The 19,953-nt window shown below is 40.9% G+C and overlaps 1 protein-coding gene across 1 annotated transcript in view; it reads right to left on the bottom strand.

Annotated features, from left to right (window-relative positions):
• The window catches only part of ca16b (carbonic anhydrase XVI b), a 200,720-nt gene extending 181,504 nt beyond the window's left edge, over nt 1–19,216 (bottom strand). Inside the window, 1 exon segment of the mRNA XM_062997440.1 lies at nt 19,094–19,216. Within this exon segment, the coding sequence (XP_062853510.1) occupies nt 19,094–19,187 (94 nt within the window). The 5' untranslated portion in view covers nt 19,188–19,216.
• Between the last annotated feature and the right edge of the window lie 737 nt (nt 19,217–19,953).

The raw sequence follows: 19,953 nt of genomic DNA, 5'->3' as shown, positions 1-19,953 counted from the left end.
TGAGTGGATCAGACACAGCAGCGCTGCTGGAGTTTTTAAATACCGTGTCCACTAACTGTCCACTCTATTGGACACTCCTACCTGGTTGGTCCACCTTGTAGATGTGAAGTCAAGAGACGATCGCTCATCTATTGCTGCTGTTTGAGTTGGTCATCTTCTAGACCTTCATCAGTGGTCACAGGACGCTGCCCACGGGGCGATGTTGGCTGGATATTTTTGGTTGGTGGACTATTCTTAGTCCAGCAGTGACAGTGAGGTGTTTAAAAACTTCAGCAGTGCTGCTGTGTCTGATCCACTCATACCAGCACAACACACACTAACACACCACCACCATGTCAGTGTCACTGCAAGGCTAAGAATGATCCACCACCCAAACAATACCTACTCTGTGGTGGTCCTGTGGGGGTTCTGACCATTGAAGAACAGCATGAAAGGGGGATAACAAAGCATGCAGGGAAACAGATGGACTACAGTCAGTAATTGTAGAACAACAAAGTGCTTCTATATAGTAAGTGGAGCTGATAAAATGGACAGTGAGTGTAGAAACAAGGAGATGGTTTTAATGTTATGGTTGCTCAGTATATATATATATATATATATATATATATATATATATATATATATATATATATGATTATATGATTATAGGTTTGATTACTGACAATTATTAGTATAATTATTATGATTCATGATATTACATCTTACTTTAGTTTTTATTGTATCATATTGTATTGTATTATAAATTACTGTATTGTGAAGTACTGTCCTGCATCTGGTCCACACTACTTGGAAGGTCAGGTAAAGCATTACTAACCCAATGAAATGTGCTCAGTTCTAACAGTTGGGCAGCCAAAACACTTCACCCTATAATAACAGCTAAAGCACTTTAAAGAAAGAAATAAAAAATCTTCCATAAAGCCGGAGTAAAGTGAGCCAATGACATGTGTAACAGTCACACCCATCTTGTGGATATGAAATATAGATCTGGATCACCGCATTCCATTAGGTTTAATGCTTCCTTTGTATTGATTTTTCACTCTCTGCTTTCAATTAAACGATTTACAGACTCTTTTATGCAGGTCAAGCTATGCAGGATAGACAGATTGGAAAAGGAGAAGGAGAAAGAATTCCTTTCTGATTTCATTACATAGACGACCATTCAATCACCTTGTAGAAGAGTGCTCATTAGTGGAAAGTGGGAGTGCTGCTGAGGAGAAGGAAGGGCAAGGTAAAGCATTAAAAACCAGCGTCTTTTGACAGGCTCTTAATGGATTTGGTTGTGTCAGGCTGGAGCTTCCAGCAGACCTTCATGTCTGTTTGACAGAGAAGCTGAGAGTCAGTCAGTCAGTACAGTGAACTGTGATCTCTGGCTTCTACTGGATCCACACAACATTAATGCAAATGCAACTGCTGTCACACCCACTTACACACAAATGTGGGGGCAAGTATATGCCCAACATAGATCTTCCTGCCACATCATTCATGAACCTAGACACAAATCAGTCCAACCTGGATCTTACAAACGTATCGGGATAATTGTTTTAGACATGAATGCTTGACTATGCTGTGGGACTGTTAGAGCCTGAACTAATTCTCCATACAGCCATTTTTAGAGAGGAGTGGAACTGCCAGTGGAGAGAAAATTCGGATGAAGTATGAGCTGCTATATTAACGTCCACAGCAGCTTCACACAGCAGAACGACACTGTATACATTCAGAAAATATAAACCGATCAGCCATAACATTAAAACCACCTCCTTGTTTCTACACTCACTGTCCATTTTATCAGCTCCACTTACCACATAGAAGCACTTTGTAGTTCTACAATTACTGACTGTAGTCCATCTGTTTCTCTACATACATTTTTAACCTGCTTTCACCCTGTTCTTTAATGGCCAGGACCCCCACAGGACCACTACAGAGCGGGTATTATTTAGGTGGTGGATCATTCTCAGCACTGCAGTGACACTGACATGGTGGTGGTGTGTTAGTGTGTGTTGTGCTGGTATGAGTGGATCAGACACAGCAGCGCTGCTGGAGTTTTTAAATACTGTATTTTAAATACTAAACACTTCTACCTAGTTGGTCCACCTTGTAGACGTAAAGTCAGAGACGATCGCTCAACTATTGCTGCTGTTTGAGTTCATCAGTGGTAACAGGACACTGCCCACGGGGCGCTGTTGGCTGGATGTTTTTGGTTGGTGGACTATTCTCAGTCCAGCAGTGACAAAGAGATGTTTAAAAAAACTCCATCAGCCTTGCTGTGTCTTATCCACTCATACCAGCACAACACACACTAACACACCACCACCATGTCAGTGAATGACCCACCACCCAAATAATACCTGCTCTGTAGTGGTCCTGACCATTGAAGAACAAGGTGAAAGCAGGCTAAAACAGTATGTAGAGAAACAGATGGACTACAGTCAGTAATTGTAGAACTACAAAGTGCTTCTATATGGTAAGTGGAGCTTAGGGTTTAGGATTGTTTAGGTTTTATGTTTCATGTGTTTAGTGATTAGTGTTAGCAGTAAGCATAGCATTTAGTTTAGCTTTAGCATGGTTCATGTGTGATTATATTAGCATTAGCATTTAGCATAGGTCGTGTGTTTGTGTCTGGTCTTGTCTTGTGTACTGTTCTGTCTTGTTTTGTTATTATTAAACTTTGTTAAACAGCATCTCTGCGTGTCTGTCCACCCCTCTTGTCCTGTTAGCCCATTCCTTTTAGCCCATTCGATACTCTCTCAGACACCACCAATTACTTCTCCTCCCGCCCTCACCGTCTCCAACCAAAATATAAAAGTGCGGAAACTTTTTGAAAATCCCTCGTACATGTGCTGGCAATTCTGCATTAAAACAAAAACATCATCACACAATGGTATGTGTTTGTAATCATTAGTAAATATCGAATGCACACAGTCCACCTCAACACATAATTACTGAAATCACATCCCAGCAACCGCCTCCGACCACATAATTAAATTCAAACCCTAACAGTATTACAGAATAGGAAATCCCAGCCCTTCCTGAGCTAAATTATTGCGTTTGCTATTTTATGTTTCTGTGCCGCTTTGATGAGTCGATGGTAAAAGGCCGAGGTCATGCAGAGCTGCATTGTGCTCTTTAGTACACAGTAGCCACTCCTGGCCAAACAGTCTGCAATTGCCTTTAAAAAGCCTTAATGTGTTTAAACCCAGTCAGCTCATCCATAACCAGCACTGACCAACAGAAATAACAGCTCGACCACTGCTCTCATGACTGTTAGAGCCTGAGCTAATTCTCCATACAGCCATTTCTACTGACGGGTATGAGGAACTGCCAGTGGAGAGGAAATTCGGATGCAATATGAGCTGCTATATTAATGTCCACAGCAGCTTCACACAATGGGAGAACACTGTGTACATTTGGGAAATATTGACCAAACCACTGGATACAGTTGGATACAGTTTATAATAAATAAGAATATAACATTTATTATATATATATACAGGTCCTTCTCAAAAAATTAGCATATTGTGATAAAGTTCATTATTTTCCATAATGTAATGATACAAATTAAACTTTCATATATTTTAGATTCATTGCACACCAACTGAAATATTTCAGGTCTTTTATTGTTTTAAAACTGATGATTTTGGCATACAGCTCATGAAAACCCAAAATTCCTATCTCAAAAAATTAGCATATCATGAAAAGGTTCTCTAAACGAGCTATTAACCTAATCATCTGAATCAACGAATTAACTCTAAACACCTGCAAAAGATTCCTGAGGCTTTTAAAAACTCCCAGCCTGGTTCATTACTCAAAACTGCAATCATGGGTAAGACTGCCGACCTGACTGCTGTCCAGAAGGCCATCATTGACACCCTCAAGCAAGAGGGTAAGACACAGAAAGAAATTTCTGAACGAATAGGCTGTTCCCAGAGTGCTGTATCAAGGCACCTCAGTGGGAAGTCTGTGGGAAGGAAAAAGTGTGGCAGAAAACGCTGCACAACGAGAAGAGGTGACCGGACCCTGAGGAAGATTGTGGAGAAGGGCCGATTCCAGACCTTGGGGGACCTGCGGAAGCAGTGGACTGAGTCTGGAGTAGAAACATCCAGAGCCACCGTGCACAGGCGTGTGCAGGAAATGGGCTACAGGTGCCGCATTCCCCAGGTCAAGCCACTTTTGAACCAGAAACAGCGGCAGAAGCGCCTGACCTGGGCTACAGAGAAGCAGCACTGGACTGTTGCTCAGTGGTCCAAAGTACTGTTTTCGGAAATCAAGGTGCCAGAGTCTGGAGGAAGACTGGGGAGAAGGAAATGCCAAAATGCCTGAAGTCCAGTGTCAAGTACCCACAGTCAGTGATGGTCTGGGGTGCCATGTCAGCTGCTGGTGTTGGTCCACTGTGTTTTATCAAGGGCAGGGTCAATGCAGCTAGCTATCAGGAGATTTTGGAGCACTTCATGCTTCCATCTGCTGAAAAGCTTTATGGAGATGAAGATTTCATTTTTCAGCACGACCTGGCACCTGCTCACAGTGCCAAAACCACTGGTGAATGGTTTACTGACCATGGTATTACTGCGCTCAATTGGCCTGCCAACTCTCCTGACCTGAACCCCATAGAGAATCTGTGGGATATTGTGAAGAGAAAGTTGAGAGACACAAGACCCAACACTCTGGATGAGCTTAAGGCCGCTATCGAAGCATCCTGGGCCTCCATAACACCTCAGCAGTGCCACAGGCTGATTGCCTCCATGCCACGCCGCATTGAAGCAGTCATTTCTGGAAAAGGATTCCCGACCAAGTATTGAGTGCATAACTGAACATAATTATTTGAAGGTTGACTTTTTTTGTATTAAAAACACTTTTCTTTTATTGGTCGGATGAAATATGCTAATTTTTTGAGATTTGGGTTTTCATGAGCTGTATGCCAAAATCATCAGTATTAAAACAATAAAAGACCTGAAATATTTCAGTTGGTGTGCAATGAATCTAAAATATATGAAAGTTTAATTTTTATCATTACATTATGGAAAATAATGAACTTTATCACAATATGCTAATTTTTTGAGAAGGACCTGTATATATACTTTATTTAGCGTGTCCAATTGCCAGATTGCGTCATGCTTCCTCTCCACTGATGCCGACCCCCGCTCTGATTTGAGGAGATCGAAGCTAACCCACGCCCCCTCTGACATGTGTGCAGCAGCCGTATGCATTTTCTCACCCACACTAGGCGAGTGCATATATGCGAATCAGCCTTGTGTACGGAGAGACACACCCTGATCTATACTCTTTCCCTGCCTCTGTACAGGCGCCATCAATCAGCCCGCAGAGGTCGCAGTCGCATCAGAGTCCCTATCCAGCAAAATACCCCACCCCTATATGAACAACAGGTCAATCGTTGTTCATGTGGATGCTCAGCCCAGCCGGATGGCAGAGCTGAGATTCGATCGATGTATTTGAGATCCCAGCTCTGGTGTGCTAGCGGCACATTTATTATATTTTTAATATATCCATCCACATAAATGTTTTTTTTCACAGCAATGTAAAAAATAAATGACTCTTTGTTTGTAGAATTCACTTTTGTTAAAACTGCCAGCATAAAGCCAGTTCATCACTGTATGAATGTCAATACAAGGGTAATAACGTCAAATCATCACAGAATTAAGGAATGATTGATTATGTCCTTTAGGGAGAATACAAGGTCACTGCTTGATCACCGTGTGCATTGTAAGAAAAAAAAGACATTTGTTGTTGTGCCTCTTATAATAAAATGCAGTAAACTGTGCTGTGCTGCTATGAAGAATAGCAATGTTTAAATTGCCTTTTGTGATTAAATTTAGATAATTTGTGGCTGTTACGCTTGTGCAAAAATTAAAGCTGTGCACCACAGAAAATGTAAAGTCTTGATTCTGTCCCAATTCAAAAAATTACAATTATTTGTCTACATTTAAAATGCAGGCACGGTCACACCAGAGCTGACATTTCGAACTTGTCGTTTCGAAACTCTGGTTGGGCTGCTACGTAAACAACAATTGGCTGTTGTTCATACAGGGTGGGGAGCTGAATAGGGACCTCATAATTTATGCAATTATGACCTCTTCTGGCTGGTTGATGGCACCTGCACAGAGTCGAGGAATAATGCATTGATGAGGGTGTGGCTCTCCGCACACAAAGCTGATCCGCATATGAACTCGACTCGTGCAGGAGAAAAGATGCAGTCGGCTACTGCACACATGTCGGAGGGGGCGCGTGTCAGTCTCGCTCTCCTCAATCGGAAGTCGAGATCAGCATCAGTAGAGAGGAAGCGTAATGCAATCGTGTAATTGGATATGAGTTGGTGCAAAAAGCAACCAGGGTCCTAAGAATCTGGGTTCAAGCCTCACCTCTAAATAACATTATTAAAAGGTTTGGTATGTTCTCCCTAGGTCTGCCTGTCCCAATGTGGCAAGTGCATTGCTACAAAAACCAATTCAAAAACATGCTGTGCACTTACTATTTTTCTTCCTCTTGTTTCATCTGTTCCTATTAGAGGTCGCCACAGTGGATCATCCGTCTCCATCTTGCCCTATCCTGAACATCCTCCTCTGTCACCCCGACCATCTGCATGTCCTCCCTCACCGCATCCATAAACCTCCTCCTCCTGCCTGATGGCTCTCACCCCTCAGCACCAAACTCCCATCCCTCCTCTAAACTGCACATGCCCAAACCATCTCAATCTGGTCTTCCTATCCTACCTGCACTGCTCCTCTAATAACCTGCTTCCTAATCATGTCCATTTTCGTCACACCCAATGAGAATCAGCATCTTCATCTCTGCCACGTTAAGCTCGGTCTCCTGTCTTTTAGTCAGTGCCACTGCCTCCAAGCCACATTTCATAGCAGGTCTCACTACTGACTTATAAACTTTCCTTTTAACTTTGGCAGATACCATTTTATCACAAATCACTCCTGCTACTCTACGCCAACCACTCCACCCTGTCTGCACTCTTTTATTCACCTCTATACCACAATTTGCATTACTTTGTACACTCGACCCCAAGTGTTTAAAATTCGGGGACTTTTTTGCTCTTGACAGTTGTGAGAATTTTAGGGGTTTGATGTGTGATGTGTCCCTTGTAAGACAATTAGACTTGTTTGCCATGTAAGGGAATGCAGGGACTTACTTGCTTTGACCCCTGTGGATATGTTTGGGGATTTAATTAATGCTTTTTGGGAACAGGGACAGTGGTAGCTCAATGGTGAGGGTACTGGAGTAGTAATCATGAGGTTGCCGGTTCAAGCCCTATTGTTGCCACTGTTGGGCCACTGAGCTTAAAATTTATTCATTGATAACTGGAAGTCACTTTAAATAAAAGCATCTGGTAAATACAGCAAATGTAAATAGAATATAGGGATTAATTCTGCACTTTATTAGAAATTAGGAAACTTGCTGCTGCAACGTCAGGGAAATGAAATTTGTTATATGAGTACTATTTTCACCCTGTGTTTTTTTTTTTTTATTCATTTTCTCCCCATTTTCCTCCAGATTTAGTGCACTCAATTTTGTCTTCCACTGCTACCAGAGATACCAGATTGCATCCAAGGAGAGCACGTCGCTGTACACGCCTCTTCCGCCACGTGCACAGGCCTCCTCTTCTCGCCCCTGCATTCTGCACAGGCGTCTCTTCCGCCAATCAGTGTCCTTACACAGCGTATGAAGACCCACCCACACACACATAGTCCGGCCCCCACACTGCAGATACGGTGGCCAATTAGTATCTGCTGCAGGCACTGCTAGTTATGCCCGCTAGATGGTGCCCAGCCGACCAGAGGCAACAGCGAGTTCCGAACTGAGGAGTTCAGAAACTCGGTGCTAGTGTGCAGGCGGAATATACAGCTGCGCCACCTGGGCGCCTCACCCGGTGTTTTAATAGAAGAAGAAGATAGAAGATATACTTTATTTGTCATTTATACATATACAGTTGTACAGTACAATGAAATTCTTTCTTCGCATATCCCAGCTTGTTTGGAAGCTGGGGTCAGAGTGCAGGGTCAGCCATCGTACGGCGCCCCTGAAGCAGACAGGGTTAAGGGACTTGCTAAAGGACCCAACAGTGGCTGCATAGCAGAGCCTGGATTTGAACCGCCAATTTTCCGGTTGATAGCCCAAAGCTCTACCCACTAGGCTACCACTGTCCCACTGTACCACTGTCCCACTGTACCACTGTCCCACTGTCCCTTTTAATATTTTAGGTTTAATAAAACATGCTTTGTTTTCTTAATTTAATGGTCGGTAGATTCTATTTAATACAGGAAAGTATTTTGGGTATGGCTTTAGTGCTCTGGCTGTCGATATTGAGAGAACAACACTCACTTTGTGATATTTTTACACTATCTATTTCTAAAATTCCTTCCTGTGTGTTTAATAAGACAATAGAGAGTATAGGTAAGATTTGACAGGAAAGGAAAAAAGGCTGATGAATCACATCTATCAAGAGCAGAGTGACTGCCAAGTCTCACCTAGTGTGTCCTTATATGACAGGGCCTTTTATCCTGAGCATTCATCAGCCTTCTAATAAAGCCATCAGAGCTTAATACAACAAGTGAAACCCAACAACAATGATCTACACTCAGCTACACTACACAGTAGTATGTGGACACCTGATCATCAGCTTGTTAATTAATTAATTTATTAATAGTGCTGGGGTCAGGTGTGCAATGCAAATCTGTTCTGAAACACCTAAAACTCGTTTAACTCCGCTGTAATAAGGAACGGTACAGGAGATCGTTTGTACCAGCAGCGATCATGCTGTATAACACTTCACTGGTTCGGGACATCATTGAACACTGAGCTACTATCAGGATAGACTCATGGAGCATGATTTGGCTCTCTGTTTAAGCCTACATTACACTCCTGTTAATATCTACTGCACAGAACACTTCACAACAGTTTAGTATACACAGACCAGGCATAATATCATGACCACCGACAGGTGAAGTGAATAACACTGATTATCTCTTCATCACGGACCCCGTTAGTGGGTGGGATATGTTAGGGGAGCGAAGGCTGGCCCGAGTGGTCCGTTTCAACAGACGAGCTACTGTAGCTAATGTTGTAAGTTAATGCTGGTTCTGATAGACAGGTGTCAGAATACACAGTGCATCACAGTTTGTTGCGTGTGTGGCTGTCAGGCAGCATAAAGATGCTGTGGCTGACCAGTCTGGGTGCCCATGCTCTTTCATGGACACGGTATTCTCTTTCAGCAGGATAATGCGCCCTGCCACAAAGCAAAAATGGTTCAGGAATGGTTTGAGAAGCACAACAATGAGTTTGAGGTGTTGACTTGGCCTCCAAATATCCCAGATCTCAATCCAATCGAGCAACTGTGGGATGTGCTGGACAAACAAGTCCGATCCTTGGAGGCCCCACCTCATAACTTACAGGAGTTAAAGGATCTGCTGCTACCATCTTGGTGCCAGATACCACAACACACCTTCAGGGGTCTAGTGGAGTCCATGTCTCGATGGGTCAGGGCTGTTTTGGCAGCAAAAGGGGGATCAACACAATATTAGGAAGGTGGTTATAATGTTATGCCTGATCTGTGTATTATCTATCTATTATGTATAGAGATGGGACGATCGATCGGCTACGAATCGGTATCGGCCGATTTTTAATCAAAATATGCTATCGGCGATCGGCGATATTTCCTAAAAGTAGCCGATCCGATCGTGTGATATATAAAGACCATGTTAAGTTAACAGCTCAGTGGATTGATCCAGACTTTGAGCTACGAAGCACCAACCATCACATCACCATTCATCAACCATCGTACAGAAACCATCGTGAAAGCTCTTACGATGTAATTTTGCTGATTGTAATATTTACTTTAAAAAGATAATTCAACCCGGTCACATCTGAGTCGATTCTATCAGCACGTTATATAAACTCCTGGTTCACTTTGGTAAATCGTAAGCGGTTCTTACTTGTGATGTAGATGAGAACAGAAGACGTTACAGAGCCAATCCGAGGCAAAAGTTTATTCATTACCAAATTCGTTAGTTCAGGATCATCTGCTGAACTTTTAGAAAACTTTTAGCTCCTTAGACGGAACGAGTCTGACTCGGTTACAGATCTGTGGTAATAGCAGTTTAATTAAGCTTTTTAATGAAGCTTTTTAATGTAAGAGAGTCACACAAAATGTTCTGTAGTAGCTGGTGTTTATTTAAAACCACGACATTTAATTAATAACAGTAAACACGGAGAGATAACTGAGAAGAGAAACTTACGCTTCACATAAAAACGAATCAACTCATGAATCAATGAATCACTTATAGCGATACAGTGAACAAAGCGTCTCTTCTAAAGGCACAAACACACACACACACACGCGCGCTGCTCCGGTTTATCTTTACTGTGAGTGACTTTTTAAGTTTATTTACTGCTAAAACTATGTATCTATCTTTCTATATATCTATGTGTCTATCTATCTATTCCTCAGTGGAGAGTAAAGTGTTTACGATAGATTTATATAAAAAAAAAAACAGTTCCAAATGCAATCGATGCACAGAACAAAACTGTCCACTAACCCTAAGGAATAATAATGAAGTAAACGAGGAGTTAGACAAAGTATTGACTGGTAAGCTAAAAAGTAAGCCTACTACACAGCCAATTAATCACGCTAAATAAACACATACAAATCTAAACGGACACTTACGACATTGAAGCTGTTCTGGTTACAATTCTGCTTCCAGCAATTCTTTTACTTCTTAATTTAAGTTCTTGTCCATGCGCATAAATAAATCCCCACCTCCCAGAATCTACAGCAAGTAAAGCTTATTTGGGAAGGTCTGGTAGAGAGTTATTCAATTCCTAGCCACTATTATGCCAACTGAACATTGTTCTATCAGTAATTATAATTATTAATATAAATCATCAATTCAGAGCAAGCGTTGATTAGCTAAACATGGTAGTCACATTGCATTCACACCAAGGAAGCAAATTTTCCAGAATGTTTTAACCCATTAATGACTGTTTATACTTCATGGTTAACTTCATTACTTTATGGTTAAATAGCTTAAAGTGAGCCACTGAAATAATAACACTGAGTATCATGTAATCATGTAGACAAGTAACATGAACATAAATATTACACCCAGAGCTAGTTTTCAGAATGTAGATTTTTAATAAGTTAAGTTCATAGCAGCACTCTGGTGGGACAGCAGTTAACTGCACTAACCCACTACTGCTCAGATCCAGTGCTCAAATCCCTAGTTTTGCTATCAGCCGGTCAGGCATCCATGTAGAGACATGATTGGCTATGTTGGCTATGTCTGAGAGGGTGACCAAGGACTTGCGGTGGATTAGCATCCTGCATTCAGCCAATGATTCCAAACAACTGGACCCACCACAACTATGAACAGTAAATGCAATGGTAAAACATGAAAATGAATTAAAGTTTGTAGCTAGTAGTTAGTATTACAAATGAACAGACTAATCCAACCATTGAAATTCAGCTGGAAAAGCTGAATGTTATTAAAACCATTTTATTTAACATAACCAGTAGTTTTCTACCTTTATACTGGACAATAAGGCTGTATAGTGAAATTACATATACAGTACTTATTATTGGGTAAAACAAGCTGTAGTGAATTTGTGCATGTGCACCAAGGGTGTTGAATTACTGCTGAGACAGATTTCAACACAACACTAGCTCTTTCTACAGGGCTGATGAATGTGATATCTGCAGCCTTGCTCTCAAATCAAACATCAACCTGTTGCTGCTTAAAATCGATTCATGTTCTTTTTAACCAGCAGCATTAATCCAACTATAACTTACTGATCGGTTCTCCATTAATCAGTTTACTATTATTATTACTAATTTACACATGCTTACATCAGAAATCATTTTATTCACCTTCTACACAGTATGTTATGACAAGTAAACTATACAAATGAGACACATTTAAAAAATGAATGGTAGATTTATTTTTGAGGGGAAATGAAGCCAACTCAGGAAACAATTTTACTCCCTTTATGCACTGTAGGTTCGCAATGGGTGGCCCACAATGGGTTTTAAAAATTGACAGATGGGCCAAGTGGATATGGGGGTGGGGGTTTGGAACTAATATAAATTACATGTGAAACTCATGTGAAATCTAAGAAGTAAAGATTGCCCACCTACCTTATTCAGTTTCAGTGGGAACAGTGTTGTTGGTCACCCAAAGTGCACGTTTACACATGTGTGAATGTCATTTTTTAATGTATTTTTTATTATTTTTATCTTTGTTTCTACTTGGTGTATTGCCGTCTAAACAAAACCAATTCAGCGTTAAAAGCAGCACTTTCGACATAAGTTAATGGTTTATGTGTGACGTTTTAAACCATCCAAGTGGTTAGATCACGCTGGCGTGATAGTCGACTCCAGAGGGGTAGTAGGGCTCAGTGCAATGGCAAATGTGACGAATGAATATCTATGTGTAGACCAGATAGACTCGGCCTTAGCAAAGGTCGGTAGTGTTTGGTGTGCGCCGTCTAGTGGAATCCATTGAAACGCAGGGTATGGCAGGGAAAAGGTGAAATGAATGTGGTTTTAGGACAATTTTGAAAATACTCAGCGGGCCAGACTAAACAAGTGGCCCGTGGCCCGTAGTTTGCCCACAACTGCTCTAAAAGCTTCTTTCTCGACTCACTGTATCTAATTTGCACAACACTCGATAACGCTGTTTGTGGCAAACAATATTATATGATTTGCTGCCTACTGAACCCAAACAGCTGTTGTTTTAACTGTGCTACGGTATGGCAGTATTTGAAAAATCCATACAGTATGAGGAATTTAAGACGGTATACCAAATGTACCGTCATACTGCCCAGCACTAGATGCTAGCAGTTCAGTAAATCAGCTGATAAGATACGAACAGCTTTTCCGAGCTTAAATACAGTATCTATAAGATGTCTTTTTAAGGTGCTTGCGTTGATCACATTGCTTTAACGACTATTTTATTGTGCTTTTGAAATATTGCCGCTCAATTTATGTTACTAACAACCAGCCAAAAAATATTGGTGACGATTCTACCCAACACAGCTGTAAATGCATCAAGAGTGCTGAATAATGATGAGAAACTCATGAAAAACTCGATCTATGCAAAAAATGCTTAATATAAGTTAAAATATGCTATAAGATACATTTATATTTAATTATTTTGTTATAAAAGATAACTATATCGCGATTAATCTCAGAATTTCATATAGTTAATCGCGATTAATCGCATTAAAAAAAATCTGTGTAAATGTTATAGAAAACAAGGATTTTTAAGTGAAATGTTACAATTAAAATGGTGAACACATTTTATGCTAAATGTACTGATGTTAAAAACTGCTGGGACAAGAGAAAACTGTAAGGGAGTTTATTCACTCACATACTAGGCAGTAAATGTCAGATTGTAGGTTAGAATTTCTCCATCAGCAAACATTGTAGATCAGCGGTGCTTTAGGTGGGATAAGGTGTAGTTATTGTATCAGACTTGTCTGTGGTTGTTGGACGATGGTTTGATGGACGTTTCTACACGAAGTGAGTGTGTTTTGACCCTTTGGGGCTTCCATAGTTCATGAACTAACGTGCTCGACTCAGCTTTCCGGTATTCGGTACAGAAGAAGAAGTTAATTAAGTGTAATAAAGTGTTCTGCTCCCGACAACTTGTGAATATAGCGTGTATTTATTTCTTTATTATGCAAGTGCATCACTACCACGATCGGTTACATTATGTTAACAAACCGCAAATGAAAAACGGTGGCCAGTCTGACATTAAAACGTTTGTTCTACCAGTCAAGTGTCAACATGAACTAGAATTTGCGTTAATGGCACTAATTTTTTTAATCGCGTTAAATTGAGGTCGCGTTAATGCGTTATTATCGCGTTAACTTCGACAGCCCTAATTTTAATTAAAACTCCTCCAAAGATTCCGTGTCAGTGGTGTTACCAGATAGGCAATATCCTTAAAAACAAATTACAGAGGTCATACAGTAATCCACCTTATTGATGGCATGACGGCTTTCAAATTGTCCTTTAAAACAACGTCAAATTTTCAGACCAAATCTATATCTATTTTTTACATTTAGGGTTTTTTTTTATATAAATGAGATCAGATCATGAAAATTTAATCCTTCAACTTTGTATCTTGTCAGGATGCTAAACTGGTGTTCAGCTATTTTTAGAAACAAATGAATAATTGAGTACAGCAGTATTTTGTGTTAGTCTCCAATGATTTAATCTTTCATGGTAGAGAGCTGTCTCTGGTCCAGCTAGTCAGGCCACGAACACACAATCAATTCAGTATTATAAATATAACTTGATATATACAACAATCAGACATAACATTATGACCACCTTCCTAAAATTGTGTTGGTCTCCCTTTTGCTGCCCCATACGCAACAAACTGTGATGCACTGTGTATTCTGACACCTTTCTATCAGAACCAGCATTAACTTCTTTAGCAATCTGAGCTACAGTAGCTCGTCTGTTGGATCGGACCACACGGGCCAGCCTTCACTGCAATGCCGCTCATGACCCTAATACCGGTTTACCACTGTTTCTTCCTTGGAGCACTTTTAATAAATACTGACCACTGCAGACCGGGAACACCCCACAAGAGGTGCAGTTTTGGAGATGCTCTGACCCAATCGTCTAGCCATCACAATTTGGTCCTTGTCAAACTCGCTCAAATCCTCACGCTTGCCAATTTTTCATGCTTCTAACACATCAACATTGAGGATAAAATGTTCACTTGCTGCCGAATATATCCCACCCACTAACATATAGCCATAATCAGTGTTATTCACTTCACCTGTCAGTGGTCATATTGTTATGCCTGGTCAGTGTATAGAGGATGGACGAAATAACAGAAACAATATGGTAATGTGAACAATATAACAGGGGTCCAGCAAATATTTGACTCCAGGGTAGCTTTACTATCTGAAAGGCTCTCATACAAAACCTGAATAGTTTATGATGTTGGATTATTGAGGAATAAAGAATGTGATCACCTTCATTTCATCCTAGTCACTTTTAGATCACAATCCTGGAATATAGAACCAATCATCAGGGAAGAGTGTTTGAACCATAGGGTAGATCTGATCCTGTAAAATTCTCCTCATATTTGTTGGTTGGTGACTGTCCTCTAAACGTAATAAGACGGGAGACTAAAAACGTAATGTTAATTATATATCAGAAGTTTTTTTTTGTGCTTCTTCAACCAAGTCATGTGCCTTTGCACATCACCCTTTAATACAAAATGTTTTCCAATAACAGTTCTGTCAGAAATTCCAGCTTTGTAATGTGCACTGTACAGTCTTTGTTGAGACTGGGTCATAGATGTATTATTTAATTCTGTGATTAGTGTTGTGGTTGTATTTTTTGGCCTTTAATAACTATCCTGTAAATGTCATTTATTCCGTTGTGCTTTTGAGCATTTATTAACTATCCTGTAAAGTGTCATTTGTTCCTGGCACTAAACTGCACGGACTGTTTCTTTTTGCTGCTGCAATTTTCCATGTTTTATATACGGTCTCACACTGGACACTTCAAACAAAGCAGACACCATGCAGACATACACCGATCAGCCATAACATTAAGACCACCTCCTTGTTTCTACACTTACTGTCTATTTTTTCAGCTCCACTTACCATATAGAAGCATTTTGTAGTTCTACAATTACTGACTGTAGTCCATCTGTTTCTCTACATACCTTTTTAGCCTGCTTTCACCCTGTTCTTTAATGATCAGGACCCCCACAGGACCACCACAGAGCAGGTATTATTTAGGTGGTGGATCATTCTCAGCACTGCAGTGACAATGACATGGTGGTGGTGTGTTAGTGTGTGTTGTGCTGGTATGAGTGGATCAGACACAGCAGCGCTTCTGGAGTTTTTAAATACCATGTCCACTCACTGTCCACTCTGACACTCCTACCTAGTTGGTCCACCTTGTAGATGTAAAGTCAGAGACGATAGCTCATCTATTGCTGCTGTTTGAGTTGGTCATCTTCTAGACCTTCAACAGTGGTCACAGGACGCTGCCCACAGGGCGCTGTTGGTTGGATATTTTTGGTTGGTGGACTAGTCTAAGTCCAGCAGTGACAGTGAGGTGTTTAAAAGTGCAGCAGTGTCCAGCAGTGACAGTGAGGTGTGTTGTGCTGGTATGAGTGGATAAGACACAGCAGCGCTGGAGTTTTTAAACACCTCACTGTCACTGCTGGACTTAGACTAGTCCACCAACCAAAAATATCCAACCAACAGCGCCCTGTGGGCAGTGTCCTGTGACCACTGATGAAGGTCTAGAAGATGACCAACTCAAACAGCAGCAATAGATGAGCGACCGTCTCTGACTTTACATCTACAAGGTGGGCCAACTAGGTAGGAGTGTCAGAGTGGACAGTGAGTGGACACGGTATTTAAAAACTCCAGCAGCGCTGCTGTGTCTGATCCACTCATACCAGCACAACACACACTAACACACCACCACCATGTCTGTGTCACTGCAGTGCTGAGAATGATCCACCACCCAAATAATACCTGCTCTGTAGTGGTCCTAGGAGAGTACTGACCATTGAAGAACAGCATGAAAGCGGGCTAACGAAGCATGCAGAGAAACAGATGGACTACAGGCAGTAATTGTAGAACTACAAAGTGCTTCTATATGGTAAGTGGAGCTGATAAAATGGACAAGGAGTGTAAAAACAAGGAGGTGGTTTTAATGTTATGGCTGATCAGTGTAGAGCAGACATATCATGCTGTGTAAACAGTGCACAGCTTCATTAACCTGGGTTCAGACCTTACTTGCACATACTGCCCGTCTGTGAGTTTTTTTATTGTTTTTGCCATGTGGGTGGTTTTATACTTGGGTCTATAGGTATAAGTAAGTGAATAGACAAGTGAGTGAGTGAATGAGTCACTGTGCAAAGCCACAATGAACTGGTGCGCTGTCCAGGTGAATGATATTTTTTACAGTTGCAACCAGTGCTTCTGCCCAAAGTTCCAGGAACATCATTACCCTGATCAGAATAAAGCTAATTCAATAAAAAAACATGGTGTTTTCCATTTTGCATGATTTGCTCCTGAAATACTAACCACACAAACAAACAACACCTAATTAACACCTACAGTCCTGGACACAAGCTTACACTGTCAGAGTTGAATTAGCCATGCATAGACAAAACCCTGGCCATGACTGTCACCCACTCTCTATCTAACCATGGAAAGGAACAGCACGGTGGCACAGCTAAGTGTGGGTACTAAAAAGCAACATGAGTCCTCGAGACTTGGGTGTATTTTTTGCTTTCAGTCACTGTCCGTGAAGAGTTTTGCATGTTGTAACTGTGTCAGCATGGGCTTTCTCAGAGTACTCTAGTTTTCTACCAACTTCCAAAAGGCATGCAGATGGTAGAGTGACTGCTCTAAATTGCTCTTAGGTGTGTGCGCATGAGTTAAGCTGTGCATTTGTGTTGCTCCAAGATGGATTGACCCCCTATCCAGGGTTCATTCCTGTCTTGCAGCCACTGTTACCTGACCAGCATTAGTTGGTCATTGAATGAATAAACAAATGAAAGAGTGAATGAATAATTGTATGAGTAGTCATATAAAACTAACATGAGCTGTCAGTGTTTGTGTTGACAAATAGACGTTGCATTTTAATTTTAATCAGATTGCACAGTCACAGGTGCATCCCTCCCCATTAAAATAGCAAACAGATATTTTATTGTCTACAAGTATGCTGATAATAAATTATTAAACCACTGTCATATATACAGTCATATATATATATTTAGACATAACATTATGACCACTGACAAGTGAAGTGAAGAACACTGATTATCTCTTCATCACGGCACCTGTTAGTGGGTGGGATATATTAGGCAGCAAGTGAACATTTTATCCTCAAAGTTGAAGTGTTAGAAGCAGGAAAAATGAACAAGCGTAAGAATTTGAGAGAGTTTGACAAGGGCCAAATTGTGATGGCTAGATGACTGGGTCAGAGCATCTCCAAAACTGCACCTCTTGTGGGGTGTTCCCGGTCTGCAGTGGTCAGTATCTATCAAAACTGGTCCAAGAAAAGAACAGTGGTAAACCGGTGACAGGGTCATGGGCAACCAAGGCTCATTAATGCACGTGGGGAGCGAAGGCTGGCCCGTGTGGTCCGATTCAACAGACGAGCTACTGTAGCTCAAATTGCTGAAGAAGTTAATGCTGGTTCTGATAGAAAGGTGTCAGATTACACAGTGCATCACAGTTTGTTGCTTATGGGGCTGCAAAAGGGGGACCAACACAATATTATAATGTTATGCTTGATAATGTTATGCTTGATCGGTGTATATACATTTATATATATATATATATATATATATATATATATATATATATATATATATATGTATATATGTATTCTAAACTGTATATTTGTATATATAAACATATATATAATATATATAATGTTATATATATATAACACACATGCAGTTTAGAATATATATATATATGTGTGTGAGTGTGTGTGTATAAATATATATATATATATATATATATATATATATACATATATAGACATATATATTCTGAACTGTATATATATATATATATATGTATATTAAAAAGTGTATATATATATATATATATAGACATATATATTCTGAACTGAATATATATATATATATATATATATAAATATATATAAATACCTTTAATATATACCTTATTATTATCCTTAGCATGCTTATTAATGGTTTTGTTCACTGTTTTGCTTGTTGTAAATTTGGTCCTGTGTGTGTTTGGGTTTCCTTCCACCTCTCAAAAAGCTGCAGGAGGTGGATTAGCTGCCTTAATCTACTTTAACAAATACACGAATAACTAAATGGAATAGGTTAGGGTGTACTGCTGCGTCCCCACTGTGACCCCGATCAGGATAAAGTAGTTATTTAAATTAAAAAATAAAAATGAATATATAGGGTAAATTACGCAAACTCTAATCCTGACATAGCTCTTGAGGAAGAAGAACAAGTGTTGTGGAACTTTGTGCTGGGAGCAGATAGACTGATATTAGGGGGTGCAGGGGGGGGTGCAGGGTGTAGCAGGTACTTACCGGGGTGCGAGCTGATGACCGATGACTGGATGAGGAGCAGGAACAGAGTCCAGCCCGGGAGCCCGTACAGGAGCGGAGATCTTACACTCCTCATGTCCGTGCCAACCAAACAGCCGAGCAAATTCAGTCAGATCGAAGCGAAAAACGGCGCCTGGAACCAGCGAGCAGCTTTAAGTGAATTTCAGCGCAAACGAGCAGTTTAGGGCTGCAAGCGCAGAGCAGGAGATTTGATGGGACATGTCGCGCATCCCGCAATCACACTTCTGCTCCTCTTTCAGAATATTCCGCTCAGTCAGCATTAATCGGACTGAAAACTGTTCATGTCGGCGTGTATAAACAGAACTAGATGTTGGTAATAAAGGCGAGCGTGCAGCTCCGTGCAGGAAGTTGAGAAGTGAAGCGCACCAGCTCATACAGGAATCTGCTACTTTTTCTTTTTTCAGCAGCAGCAGCAGCAGTGATGAGGCGGGAAGCAGAACTGAACCCTCCCTCCACCTCCACCCTCCATCCCTCCTCCCTCCTGGATCCTAGCGCCCTGAGGCTTCCCTAATGTACACACACACACACACCACATTACCTACACACAGACCTCAAACTGCTTGGAAAGGGCCTTACAGCATTTAAGGAATGGTCAAAACAAGCAACAGTTCTGTGATTTATCATCAGTTCTTATATAGAGCTTTATTATTACAGCCATCAGTCTGTTTCAACATGACTGCACCAGCTCCACACACCTAAATGAGGGAATATTTGCCTATTGGGCACCAGTGGTAGCCTAGCAGGTCGAGCTTTGGGCTATCAATCAAAAAGATTAAGAATTCTAATCAGCTCTGCCATGTAGCCACTGTTGGGCCCTTAAG

The sequence above is a fragment of the Trichomycterus rosablanca genome, chromosome 6, assembly GCF_030014385.1.
Source record: "Trichomycterus rosablanca isolate fTriRos1 chromosome 6, fTriRos1.hap1, whole genome shotgun sequence".
NCBI lineage: Eukaryota > Metazoa > Chordata > Actinopteri > Siluriformes > Trichomycteridae > Trichomycterus > Trichomycterus rosablanca.
This window is presented reverse-complemented; position numbering and strand designations above follow the sequence as displayed.